The 14,971-nt window shown below is 38.4% G+C and overlaps 1 protein-coding gene across 19 annotated transcripts in view; it reads left to right on the top strand.

Annotated features, from left to right (window-relative positions):
* The window catches only part of TRDN (triadin), a 231,918-nt gene that overhangs the window by 113,227 nt on the left and 103,720 nt on the right, over positions 1-14,971 (top strand). For all 19 annotated transcript variants that reach the window (XM_058835672.1, XM_058835685.1, XM_058835682.1 and 16 more), the window contains one exon: positions 233-295. In XM_058835672.1, coding sequence (XP_058691655.1) covers positions 233-295 — 63 coding nt within the window. The remainder of the gene's footprint in view (positions 1-232; positions 296-14,971) is intronic.

Genomic DNA, 14,971 nt, shown 5'->3' with positions numbered 1-14,971 from the left:
TTTGATGAATTATTAAGGGTCAAAATCATCCACAGTTGAGGCATACTGATTAATTTTCATTTTCAGCTGATTGCTCATGGCAAGTTGGGTGCAAGTGTTATAAGGGAATAATCTGAGCTCCCAAATAAGTCACTTTTTCAGTATGAGCCCACCAGGACTTGGTTGACTGCATATTTGAGTGTATGATTCAAAGTTCTAGCACATCAAATTACTCTCTTTAATTAAATCTTAGAAAAAACAGGAAAAAAGGAGAAAGCTCATGAGAAGACAGCTGTCCCTGAAATTAAAAAAGCAGGTAAGAAATTGAACTCTCACTTTCTCTGCAGTGATATCTGACTATTTAGGGTAAGCACTTTCAAGCTTTAAGCATTTGAGATAAGGGTGTATGTATTTCATTGTAATTCAAGAATCCAAGTGGAGATATAGCTAGATAGATACAGATGTATCACAGTATATATATATATATATATGTATATATGCATTATGTCTGTATTATGTTATGTTATATTATAATATTCATATCCATATATTTAATACATGTAATTCTCTGTTCTATGATTTTGGGACTTTTTCAAATATAATTATTTTTTAAATAAATATAAATATATTTACAAATAAATTACAAACACTGCTTTCATTCATACACTAAATTTATCAAGAGCATAATTAATTTCAAAAGCTACATGGCAGAGTCTGAATGGAAAGCATATATTTTTCCATGAATTATTTTACAAATACAAATCATTTTAAGTAATAAATGGAAATATTACCCTATCAAACTACTAAGTGTGGGAGAAAATAGATGGTTATTGTCTGAATTTTTACTCATGTCCAGAAAAGAAATTTTTAAAAGTTAAAGTTATATTAATATGTTAAACCTAATTATTTTTTTCATGCATAAAAATATAGATATTTCAATTAGATTAGAAATTAGTAATTTGGGTCTTGTTACACTAAAAATGATGCATTTTTCTTCCCCATTATTCCAGTAAATCTGCAAGTATATTTAATGCAGAAATGGGAAAGTGTCTCCAGTAAGTGACACAGCTTGCAAGAATGTCTCATTAAAATCAAGGAGAAACAAAATGCTCAGTCTAGTGATTGGTCACCCTCTGAATACCTAGAAACATTGATTCCAATTGATGCTTTATCTGTCACTTTCTATATAACATTCTACAAGCCCTCAAGTACTCCGATTAACCTTTCTGTAGATTAGTGTAATGCCTAAAGCCATGGAGAAAGGTTCAAAATGGGATAATATTCAGGGCTATATTTACTATGTCCTCAAGGCAAGCCTTATGCTCTGTTTTCTAATTATTTAAATCTGTTGCATGTTATCAAAAGCTGAAAGGCTCTATATCCCATTGTTTACTAATATTGTGGGTTACATATGCAAATTTCAGTAAGCAACTGGTTTCTTTGCCACTGAATCCTATCTGGTCTGCATAATTTCTCCTATTCAAGTGTTTATGGATGGGAAGAGAAATAGCAATTTATGTTTGGGAAAATATAAAAATGCACGGGTTACCTGGGACAACTATCCTGGTAGCTCCATATTTAAATATGTATTTTATAGTAGACAGTTGTGCACACTGGGGAAGGGATAGGGATGAAAGAGAATATTCTTTTCCTAGTTAAGTTGCATATTTTAATGTATAAAAACAGCTTTAAAAAGAATATAAGCTAGTAATTCAAATACCTTTCATAATTTTTTTCTGGTTCTAAGCTTTTATTTCACTTGAGAATACAGAATTGTAAAAGATTACATTTTACGGCAGAGCTGCAGCATAAAGTTATTAATATGTTCATCTTCACAAGCAGTTGCTAAATCCAGTGAGTCATCCTACCAATGCTAGAAAGACACAAATTAGACAAACCAAGATATCTGCACTTTTCTGTCACTTTTATTAGCTCTGTCATTTGCTTCATTTTTGGAGTTTGCTAGCCTTTGTGTAAGAGGATGGTAATCCATAATGTATTCTACATACAGGTGTTGCTGTTATTCCTCTTTCAGCTTGTTCTTTGAATGCATGTGCACTTTCTACCTTTGATTGGCAGCACCCATTGTTATCCCTAAAATGTTTTGAGCCTGAAATAATTGTTATATTTGATCAACAGAACAATAGTTCATAGTCCAGTCTTTACATGAGGCACCACGGTGTCTGATAGTCTTTACATAATTTGGACAGACACAGAAAATCAACTTCTGAGCACTTGAATCAGCAGAATAGATAAGCAACCAAAAGCAAAGAACAGCTTCTAGTTTTCTTAACTTTTCCCTTTAAAAGGCTAGACAGAGACCATTGCATTGAAAATAAACTCACCCTGGTTTCCAAACTCTTGTATTTCCTCTGAATGCCTCTGATTTGTGTCTCATTTTGCTTTCCTTTGCAATCCATGAAGCCGAGGTGTTTTCAGGGCAAGCTGCCCACACTCATCCCCACACCAGTGGGCAGCTCCTTCTGCTCTGAGGTCCTCCTGGCACCCAAGGCCCACTGCTGCTCCACACCCTTGCATACTTTCTCCCAGAAGATTCATCTCTGGCTGGAGGCCTGTTAACCAGGCATTCCCCATAGAGGAACGGTGGCAAGTACAGCCTGTCAGGCTCAAGAGAGAGAGAAAGAGGTGCTCTGAAAGCACTTCACAATAAAAACGTCTCTAAAATAATGTTCTGAGAGAAGCACTTCTCTATATTCCTCTCCATCTCTCTTTTGCTTTAACAAGAAATGCTTTGTAATTGCAAATACTGCATATATTTGCAGATTAATATTTTAGGTTGGTCCTTTGGTCCAAGAGACAATTTTATCTCTACTGCTACCAGAATGGAGGTTTTTTATTGCTCTTCATTAACTGTATACCTGTGATATATTTGTTTATTTGCATGCCGGCTCACTCTTTTTTCAATTCTCTTTCCCTCCCTCCATTTCTCACTCTTTCTCTCTCTCACTCTCCCCCACTCTCTGCTGCTGCAGAGGATCAAGAGTCATCTAATATGAAATGTTCTCAATCTTTAGTACAGAGCAAACTGAATGATTCTTAATTAGCTATTAAAAATGCATTGTAGATAAAAGCACATTAATCCTCTGACCTTCAGCACATACAAAAGCATTGTGTTAATTGTCCTGAAAAATAGATAATTCCATTGTTACAAACTCAGAGGTTTAACTTAAACAAACATAATCATTGGACACAAGGGTATGGCACAGTCAGACTTCAGAACCTTTTACAAAAATATATCCAGTGCTACTCTGGATAAAGAAGGAGCTGCATCTCCAAATCCCCCTTAAGGGGCTTGCTACACCTTGGATATAAGGATATATAAGCCTTTGCCAGGCTCTCCCAAAGTTTGTCCTGGTGTTTGGGACACATCAACCCAGGGTGCTCCAGTCTGCAATCTGACTGAGAAAAGGGTCCCTCTGTGTTATAGCTTTGGTGTCCAACCCCACATGAAAATGAATACACAGCGACTGGTGCTTTCAGGCATTAATAGTTTTCTTGCAGATTTTTTCCTGATGGTCCCTTTCCCAGAGGCTGGAACTTCCCTGCTCCTTCTTGAATCAACTTTCCTAGAAATAATATTCACACCAGCCTTTGTCTTTGATTGTTGCAAACTCCTTTCCCACGCTGTTTTGCTTCTCAAAACAAATCACAAGGGTAAAATGAGTTTATAAAGCAATAAAAATGTCAGCCTGGATCATCATACAATTTCCTACATAAAATTCTGCTTCAAATGTCATTAATGATCTTCTGGTTATTCTTACATTTTTTTGATAACAAATCTTATAACTGCTTTAGAAAGATAGTGTCTTCTTCTCCACTTTCCATATGGGGAAATTCAGGTACAGACATGCAATCCAGGCCAATTGTCCACTTATTTATCTCCTGTTTACACATATCTTCTGAAAGCTAAACCAATTCTAGCTGGATTAGAGATCCCAAATTTTTTGTACACTTTCACTATTTCCCTCGTTATAAACCAGAGAAATCAGACAATGCAGCTGATGTCTAGGAATAAAATGGTTTGGCTAAAATCATATAGCCTTATAAGCAGGACAAATGCGAGAATCCCTGGGTTCTGACCTCAGCGACAAATGTTTTAAGGTCATCACACTTAAGTACCTTTCTGAGCAGTTCTGGTGTGCAGATCCACTCGTTCCAGATCAGGGAGCATGACCTGACTTCCATTTTGTCGTGTTGGTATCTGCATGCTCCCAACAGAAGCTACAAGCCCTACAAAAGAACATTGGAGTCGCTCCATAAATAAAAGACCTAGCTTGCAGTGGTTGCACATCCATTTTTTGGATGCATCTACCACACAACCACAGAATCATTCAGGTTGGTAAAGACCTTTAAGATTATTGATTTCAACTATTAATATAGTACTGCCAAGTCACACTAAACGGTATCCCTACATATTTGAATATCTTTTAAATACCTTCAGAACTGATGACTCAACCATTTCCCTGGGTGGCCAGCTCCAGGGCTTGAGCGGCCTTTCAGAGAAGAAATTTTTCACAATATCCAATCAAAACCTCCTTCCTGTCCTATTGCTTGATATCTGAGAGAAAAGACCAACACCTGCTTGGCCAGAACCTCCTTTCAGGTAGTTATAGAGAGCAATAAGGTCCTACCTTGAGCCTCCTCTTCTCCAAGCTAAACAATCCCAGCTCCCTCAGCCACTCCTCATGAGGCTTGTGGTCCAGACCCTTCACCAGCTCTGTCTGTCTTCTCTGGACACAGTCCAGTACCTCAGTGACTTTCTTGAAGTGAGGTTCCCAAAACTGAACATACTTTTCAAGGTATGGCCTCAGCAGTGCCAAGCACAGAGGGACAGTCTCTCCCTTAATCTTGCTGGCCACACTATTGCTGGTGCAGGTCAGGATGCCATCGGCCTTCTTGACCAGCTGGACACACTGCTGGCTTTTGTTCCATTGGCTGTCAACCAACATCCCCACGTACTTTACTGCCAATCAGTTTTCCTGCCACACTTCCAACAGCCTGTAGCACTGCATGGGGTTGTTGTGACCCAGGTGCAGGACCTGTCACTTGGCCTTGTTGAACCTGATACAATTGGCCTTGGCCCATCAATCCAGTCTGCCCAAATCCATCTGCAGAACTTACCTGCCCTCCAGCAGATCAACACTCTTGCACAACAAGAGTGGTTTTGTCCACAAATTGACTGAGGGGTACTTGATCCTTTCATCCAGATCATTGATAAAGATATTATTATGGCAAAAACATATCTATGATGCATGATAACATGTCATATGTTTCACACCAGGCAGTGTTAGCAGAAGACGGGAGTGGTGATGTCTCTCTTTAGATACCACAGTAAATCTTTGCCTCCTGAATAGGAAAAGTCTCTGGGAACTTAAAGTTACAGACAGACAGTGAGGTACATTTTAATTATGTCACTGTAACAACCGAGAGAAGTCTTTCTGCAGTCATGAAAGAAACAAACTAAAAGTTAATCTTGGACATAAAAGGTGAAATCAGTACCTTATGACTGCCACAAAACTGGGATAACCAGGTTATTCTTGATACTCTATTACCCAGTGAGATTAAGACAGCAAGAAAGTCTGTCTTTAACTCTGTTTGGAGGAAGAATGTTAGTAGTAGGTAGAGCAGAGTAGAGGTGACCAGACAAGAGCAAGCATGACTGACCAGGTCCCAGCAGCTATTTGCATGGGTTGACCACATTCGTTATCCTTACATGACAGTTCTCGTAATTTGAAAAAAAAAAACCACAATGGTTGTGTAGGAAATGGAGGGAGAAGACCATTTTATACACCAATAGTATCTAGTTTATTATTGTTCTCTGTACAATCAGGAAGATAAATTCCTTCAATAATTTTTAAATTCCTGGTCTGAACAACAATAAAAAATAATGCATCTAATTTTGTGACTACCTTAGCTCAGCTTCTACCTTTTCTTGATATATTCCTTGATATTAAGCCTTCCATTACAATAAAAAAACACTACTGACACCTGGTGGCAAATTATCTTTTTCTTTCAATCCATATGCCTGAGGGTTTTTTTGTTGTTTGCTTTCATACATGGCTATTTAAAAAGAGTTTGCTGAAGTAACGTTGAAGCTACTGCTTACCTCCCCATACTGCTTATCATACTGCTTTCATGGCTAGAAACATCTTAGGATGTCATCTAAATGTGACACTATTCTCAAAAGAATAATTTCGGAATGTAAATGCTACTGCCAGAGAAGTAAAAATTAATTAAAATATACCTTATGAGAAAAGTCATAATTAGGGAAAAAAACATACTTGGTTAATCCACTGATCTAGAGAAGCAGATTCATACCACATATCCTGAAAATCTTTGGGCTGATTTAACTGCAATAGATTGAATATTTCATTTGGGATACAAATGTTGATCCTAGGCTTTTCCTGATGAGCAAATGGGTTCTACTTGCACACATTTGTTGAAAGACATATCTGCTGCCTCTCAAGAACAAGGTTTGAAACTGCTCACTATACCCTGCCCACTGCCAGGAGTGTATTTCCAACTGAGTGTCTGACAACTTGAAGCAGCCCAGCTTGGACACTGTGACGTGTCTCGTGTTCCCTTGTGTGAGTGGTGTCACAGGACAGATGTCAGCAGATGGAAGGGTGACGTGTGTTTTCAGAGGAGGCCACAATATAGGATCTGTAACAGCCAGTGAGATGTAGAGACTGTCACAATTTAGGTTGCTTACAAAGAAAAAATGGAATTGTGAAAAAAAGAAAAAGAGAGCCTAAGGTATTTTGAAAGTGGTTGGTGCCATATAGAAAATGAAACATGTTTTTTCACAAATTTTTGTGTGGCTTATTAAACAAAGTGTGAGGAAAAGATAAAAACTGAGTCACTTAGGAAGTGGAGTACACGTATAAGTGCTTTGATGCATTTTGGATCGACCAGACCTGTTTTCAGAATGACAGCTAGTAGAAAGTAGAAAGGTAGGAGTTTTGAGTGGTAGAACCCTGTCTGACTGTTTTTTTTACCTTTTTTTTTTTTTTTAATGACAAAAAGACACTGTATTGAGTTGACCCTGGCCAGGTGCTAAACACCCACACAGCCACTCATTCACTCCCTTTTTATCAATATGATGGGGCTGAGAACAGGAAGAGCAAAAGTGAGAAAACTCATGGGTTGAGACAAATTAATAAATAAAATAAAGAGAGAAACAAATTATGTAATCACTAACCACCCTGCCAAGCAGACTGGTGCCCAGCCAGCTGGAGCAGAGGACACTCCCTATTCTTCCTCTACTCTCAATTTTTATTGCTGAGCATGGCATTATATGGTAGGGAATACACCTCTGGCTAATTTGGTTCAGATGTTCCAGCTGTGTCCTCTCCCAACCTTTTCCCAGTTCCCAGTAAGTGCAGACAGAGTGGGAAAAAGAAAATTCTCTGACGCTATACAAGTACTGCTTGGCAATAGCCAGAACTCAGGTTTGCTAAAAATGTCTGAGTAACAAATCCAAACCAAAACATCATACAGGCTGCTATGAAGAAAATTAACTTCTCTCTCCCAGCTAAACTCAGAACAGGAGCCTACAGTTTGCATTTATTTGCAGCTAGATTTAGAAAGACTAGGAGAAAAGACAAATGTAAAAATTAAGCAACAGAAATATTAAGAAATTAGTTGCTTTGTGATTCCTCATGCATAAGAATGTATAAGAGCAATAATTAAGGAAACACGGTGTGTTATGAGTTGACAGCAGTTTTAGGAATAAACCACACAAAAGAACAAAGGAAGAACTTAGGGACCTATAAGGAACTATATGATCCTTCTCTAGGGTGTTTCTTACAAATATTCTTTCAACAGCTTTCTATGCTAGACAGTTCATCCACTTACACATTTCTGCAGATGTTTGGCTTGTTGTGGGTTTGTGTAATCCTTAGCAAAGCCCTTGACTTTGAGCTCATCTTAATTATGATTCCAATTGATATGATATAATGATATTATATGAATCAATGCCCATACACCAACGTCTATAAAAAGCACCTAGTTTTCCTGGATGGATGACTGCAGTTTCAGGATTCATCTCTTCTACTACAGACCAATCCATTCCTGACTAATAACTTGCTCATGACCCTATTATGCATGTCGGGCCCATTCTGATTTTTCCTTTCCTGCTGCTCTTCTCCTGGATCCTATTCATAATTCACTTGCAGTTTCCCGACATTTTTTCATTAGTAGATGCTTCTGCTTTCACAAACTATGCACACAGCCATCAGCACTGGTAGCACTAACCCACAGAAATGCTGAAGTAAGATTCCTGCGTGGTTACCAGCAAGTGATGTAATTTATTCTTTTTTCTCTTACACAAACAGGGCTTAGGGGCATCTCCTGACTTTGATAAAAATGTCCTGTTTGTGGGGCTTTGTACCACAAAATCACAGAAAGAGGAGATGGAAATGACCTACTAGGTCTTCTAATCCTTCCTTCTGACATTGCAGGATAATTCCTTACAGAGTATCTTCAAGTGCTTTAGCCAGTTTAGTTCTAAATGTCTGAAGTAACTAGGCCTCCATCAATTTCCACAGAAGATTATTCTACAGCCTTATAGATCTCACAGTTAAGAAGTATTTCATTCCAGTATGCCTAAATTTTCCCTTGCTTAATTTTATCCCATTACTCAGAGTTATGTTCTCTTGTGACACCCAAATATAGTCTTTCTAACCTCAGGGCCCAGTTCCCTACTGTTTCATTTTACATTGGCACTTACATTTACATCTGGAAGGTAGCTTTAAAACTGACAAGGTGAATGGAAAATTGAGGTTGATGCTTTTTCATGCAGACATGAAATTATAAACCTTGTAACAGGGGACACTGACCATGGCCACATATCACCTGTCTATAAAGCACTGAAGAGAGTGGAAGTTGCATGTCCAAACTGAAGAAAGAACAAAAGAAAGTCATTTGAGTTATTTACAAACTAAGGATTTTATTTTTTTATTTTACTTTTTTTACATAGAAAAATAAAATAGTCAATTCATCTCTTCAGAAAGAGGTGACTTGGTAATTGTGGATACTAAGTACCTTTACAGAAAAAGAAAAAAATATATATTCTGGCTACAATAGCTCCCTTTAACATAGTAGGGACAGCTAAACAAGAATGAATGACTGGGATCTGAAGCTAACTGAATCCAGACTGAAAATGAGGTGCATGTTCTTAACACTAAGAGTGATAAACTACCACAGTACAGGGTGGATATTGCTTTCCCTGGTGTCTGCAGAGGATGATTGTTTACCTAATGAAAAATACACATCAGCTGAAAAGGTGCCTAGCTGAAATATAGGAGTCTCTGACAACAAAATGTCAGACTAGATAGCTTGATGGTGTGTTCTAGCCTTGAGCATTACGGAGGTATACACTCAGAGATATACATAATAAGCTAAAAGAGAATCTAGCAAAGAGTTAATGCAGGAATGCAGCTGGAGAAAACTGCCTTGCAGGTTCATTGGAAAAACAGAAATTCCTTTCTGCATTACTTTTATAAGCCCTTTTAAGCTGAACACGTGACTTATAGTCATCCTCTAAGTACATAGTCTTCCATGGAAAATAGAAAAACCTACTTTCCTAATTGACATTTCCAGAAATCCTCAAGGCAGATATGGCTATTTATTAAAAATCAAATTGTATCTCCCCAAACAGATAAAAACAAAAGAATAAAAACAGGCTCACAGTGAGGGAGAAGGGAAAAAAATCCGGCAGAGTAGAGATGCAAACACAGCAGAAAGGCAATTCCCATGGTCTCCATGTGACTTGCTGTTAAGGGAGTCTCCTCCTGAAAAAAGAAAACGGGCATTTCAAACATGTCCTACACCAAAACTTCAAAGCCCTCAGTGGACTTTGAATTCTCTGCTCCATCATCATCAGTGATTGACAACATGATTTCAAAGCATGTCTAAAGATGCAGCGTGTCACCTGGTGGATATACAAACACATCACAGAAGGCCAGATATAATTCCCATTGATTTTCTGTGAGAGCTGAGCTCCTAAACACTTCCTCTGCTTTTGTGAAAATGAACAGAGGCTGCAAAGTCATCATGGTGTTTCTGTCCATATTACCCATTGAAAGAGTTTTTCAACTGGGAATAGTAAAATTATCTATATCAAAAGAAAACCAAACATTTGTGCCATTCCAGGACACAATTAGCATTCAAGAGATAGAAATTAGATGAAAGTAAAAGAGAGGAAGTCAGAAAAAAACTTTTCCTGCCTTCCCCTTGTCTCTCCTTCACATCAGAGTATGAACTGACTCAGTCTAAGACTGGCTCTCCTCTGCAATTGATGTGTTGACTCTCAGGTGAAAGACTCATCTCCTCTTTCCTTTACTAGGAATCAGCTTTAGTGGAAACTGATCCTTTCCCATCCTTGCCCACTGTCATGTGAAAAAGGGAGATTTTCCTAAACTCTTAATGTTTGATTAGTCTGTCCATGTCCCAGGAGAACTGAGACCCTAGTGCCCAAGCAGCCTGTCAGTGTCCCATTATGGACACTCTTCTCTGAGCATTTCACCAAATCAGAGGGTGCTTTGACTGACTTGTCCAGGGTCACATGCCAAACAGAGAGATTCTCTTCTGGGTCTCCACATCATTACCTCCGTCAGTGACTGCTAGCACCCATTAGGGACTCACATTAACAGCTCACAGAATAGCATTCTATTAATAAAATTGTGACAGGTTTAGGCTGAAGAATTGCCAGTGATAGTGTGTGACTGCAAAAATGCATTCAGAGCAATATACTAAAAAGATGATCATTCAGAATACACTGAACATTGCTCTTACCCAGTATGTGTCCCTGTGGGGGAGAAGAGAGGTTCAGGCCATTGAATGAGCCCAGAAGTTATGACAGAGTCTTCCCTAACTTCTGCCAATTCTTAATTTACTTTTGTATTATTTATGTACATTCAGGTGGAGCTCAAGTAAGTTTAGTCATACATCTATACCTTTACTCAGTGAGGGGTGGTACCTCGGTGGTGGGTATCTCAGTATAGTAGCTGAGATAATCTCGGGATTGGAACATGCATCAGTCCAAGGAAAGAGATTTCATCAGTGTTGCTGACTCAACAGCAGGTCTTCTTCCTTTATCTCTCGTGGTTTTCACCTCTTCTGCGGCTTATGGACTATAAAGTACCTCTGAGTTCCCTCCTGCGCAAGGGTTTTGACAGAATCTGGCTGCAGTCCCCACTCCACTCCACCCTCTGTTTAGTCCCCCTCAGATTGTATTGTGTGGGGAAGGTTGGGTATGTTGACCATGTTCCATCCGGGGAGTAGCAACAGTATTCTCCCCTTTAATTTCCATACGGGAAATCTTTTTATTTACATGCCCCGCCCCACCACGTGCTGTACAAAATAATTGCCGGCACAGGAAAAGGTGAGTATTCACTGTCTGAGGCAGCTGCCCTGTCCATGAAGTGTTAGTAGCAGACAAATAAATGCAATGCACTTTTCAGTGGCCCTTTTGCCAACTATTGGGACTTGAATGCTTTTAAGTCAATGCTGAATATTTCTCCATCCAGATCTGATGTTCTGTGTTTGCTCTTTTCCATCTTGGACTACACCAAGTAGGACGATATTTGAGAGAGGCAAATGGTGAATGATGTTGGTAAGATCTGGCTGGCAAACAATTAGGAATATCAACCCTTTAATAAATACAGATAAAAGGGAGGAGGCTTGGGCTTGCACCACCACTCACTTTTTGATTAGTTGGCAAGAGCACCTTCCTTGAGCGAAGCAGGGGAGTAATTTAGTGTCTGACAGGCAACTTCTTCTGACACTGTATTCTCAATCTTGTAAAGAACTTTTTTGGGAGATATGATACTAGAAATAATCAAGCTTGAAGGTGATAAATAATGTAAAATCCACACAGGCAACCAAAAAACAGTTTGTTTGTGGACTTTCAGATATGCAGAAAGAACTACCTGGGCTGTGCAGCAGCTGGGTGGCATAGCTTTAATTTAAGAATCTAATTTATTTCATCAACCCTGTTTATGCTGTTCTGGGGATTAATGTAATGTTTATTTTTCCAATCACATCCAGAAATAATGGGATTAGAATATGCTTATGTCTCAAACAATGCAAAGTTAATCTCTTTAATGAAGGAAAACTGTTCTATGCCCTAAAAATAAGATATGTATCTGAGTCAGCAGGCCGGATATTTGGGATAATTATTCTATGTTAAATGTCCATGCACAGATACATCCACCGGGTTGAAATGATATAACTATGCAGTACTATTTTCTGCTGTTGCTAAATAGACAAATTCATGGCTTGACTCACAGCTAAAGTCAGTCAGGAGGAATCTTCAGAGTCTGAGATCCTGAAAAATATTTAGCTTCTTTTCTTTTGCTTTGCACTTAAAGAGAAAAAAATATTTTTTTCCCTTGATCTTGAAATAAAGCTTTAAAAGCTTCTACTAAGTTTTGATGAATACATATTAGATAAAGACATTCATGTCACTGAATTGGAAGTGTATCTCAGTCTTTTGTGCCTTTCCCCTATGAAGGTTCATAGATCAGAGGTCTTGCTGACTTAAAATATAAGCCTTTACACTTCACTTTTAGTTATGATTGTTTAACATTTCAGTAAATGTTCCCAATGGCTGTGCTTGTTTTCCTGGTGTGTTTTTCAAGAAGCAGAGCCAATTTTGTGGTTTGCTATATGTAACTCTGAGAGACTAAGTCAGATAAATTATTATTGAATGATTAGGAAAATGGAATAGGCAAATGCTCTTTAACGGAAGAGCCATACATAACTGTGGTTATAAAAGCATTGATTTTTAGCTTGATTGCAGTATGTTCTACATGAAGTTGTTTTCTCATAGATTCTGCCTCACTTACGAGTGTAATTTGAGTAGTATGTCACCTATAAAGATGAATGGATGGACATTTCATTATTTAAGATTTCCCTTTTCACAGAGTGAGAAAGTTGACAGCATCTGTATTCAGCTATATGAAAATATCTTCTTCCTGGTGATAATGTCTATAGATGCCATCTGTACATCTATCTGTCTATCTATCTGTCTATCTATCTATCTATCTATCTATCTATCTATCTATCTATCTATCTATCTATCTATCTATCTATCCATCCATCCATCCATCCATCCATCCAACAGACAGAAATAAATGGAAATGTGTTAAGAAGTACAGAAGGAGATATCACAAGGATGCATAGCATACATGCCCTTGACAAAGCCTGTTCTAACCCAAATTTCTCTTCTGAATCAAACACCATTGGTGCTGAGATTTATGAAGAAAAAATTGGAGTACGTCCCCCAGATGTTTCAAGAAAAGATAAAAAATGCCCAAGAAAATTCTTGTCTCTTATAATATTCATACTAATTCAAATGACAGGTTATTCCAGGTAAATATCTGATTCCTAAGTTTTAGGACGTAATGGTATTACTCACATTTGCTACATAAAAAACCATTACCTTTTCTTGAAAGGACTGCAGTTTCTGTAATTAGCTACACTTACAGCTTCCTGTGTGTGGATGACTGCAATCCCATATCATGCTCCTGAGGTTTGCTTTTTTAAACCATGCCTGATGAACACAGAAAATAATGTAGAAGCATAGAACATTTTAGGCTGTAAAAGACCTTTAAGCTTATTGAATTCAACCTTAAACCCATCATTGCCAAGTCCACCACTAAACCACATCTCCAAGTGAACACACATACACTTTAAATACCCCTAGGAATTTAAACACCTCATTTCCCTGGGCAGCCTCTTACAATGCTTGAGCATCCCTTTTGCAAAGAAATCTTCCTTAACAGTGAATCTAAACGTCCTCTGGCACAACTTGAAGCCATTTCCTCTTGTCCCACTGCTCATTATCTGGGAGAAGAGATCCCCATCTTGCTACAATCTCCTTTGAGGTAGTTGTAGAGAAAGTGATAATGTCCCCCTCAGAGCCTCCTTTACTCAAGGTTAAACAAACCCAGCTCCCTCAGCTGCTCCTCACAGAGCTTGTAGTTCAGACCTTTCACCAGCTCCATTGCCCTTCTTTGGACTCATTCCAGTCCCTTAGTGATTTCTAAGAACTCAGGAGCACAAAATTGGAGAGAGGATTTGAGGTGCAGCCTCACCTGTAGTGAGTACAGGGAGATGATCCCTGCCCTAGTATGTCTAGCCACAGGATTTCTGATACAAATCAGGATACTGTTCATGTATGAACATGTATTTAACATGAAAGAGTTTTTACCTGCTCTGGAGCAGGAGAAACTGAATCCATTCCAGCAATTACAAAATAGAAAGGAGAAATCACCAATTAGTGGAACCATGAACCAATATTACACTTGAAATTGGCCATTCCCCAAGTGCAGGCTGTTTCTTACTGTAACTGAATCACTTGTCTGCTCACATCCCTCCTCTATTTGCTTTATTTTTTGCTCTATTGAACGAACCCTTTTAATGATCTTGGGAAATCTGTTTGAGATAACATTTAGTATTTCATCCATGTGCATTTGCCAAAACACTTTCTGAAAAGCTCTGGGGCTTTAGATTGCTAACTGCTTTTGATGCTCTGGTACCCAGGGCTTGCAGGCACTCATTGGCTGCACAGAACATAGAGCTGCCTGGAAAATGGTGATAGACTTGATGGTGTGAGGAGACACTGCAGAGAGAAACAACACCTCCACAGGTTGGTGATCAGAAGGGACTTGGACACATCAAAGAAATTTAGAAACTATCAAAAAGCCTGCTAATATGAGTGGAGAAGAAATAGATACAATGCTGAGGTGAGAAGGTATCCTTCTCAGAGAGTGGATGGAAATTTTTGTCTGTCTTTCCTGCTTCAGTGGAAAATTATCTGTCTACATTTAAGAGTACTATTTCCGATTTTCTTTTGTAATGAACAACAGAGGAATTTTAGTTAGCTAACTCCTTTTTCATTGCCCTACACTATCCAAGCAATTTTATGTGGCACATTGGTTATCAGTTAATTTTAAAATATTTA

The sequence above is a fragment of the Poecile atricapillus genome, chromosome 3 (genome assembly GCF_030490865.1).
Source record: "Poecile atricapillus isolate bPoeAtr1 chromosome 3, bPoeAtr1.hap1, whole genome shotgun sequence".
NCBI lineage: Eukaryota > Metazoa > Chordata > Aves > Passeriformes > Paridae > Poecile > Poecile atricapillus.
This window is presented reverse-complemented; position numbering and strand designations above follow the sequence as displayed.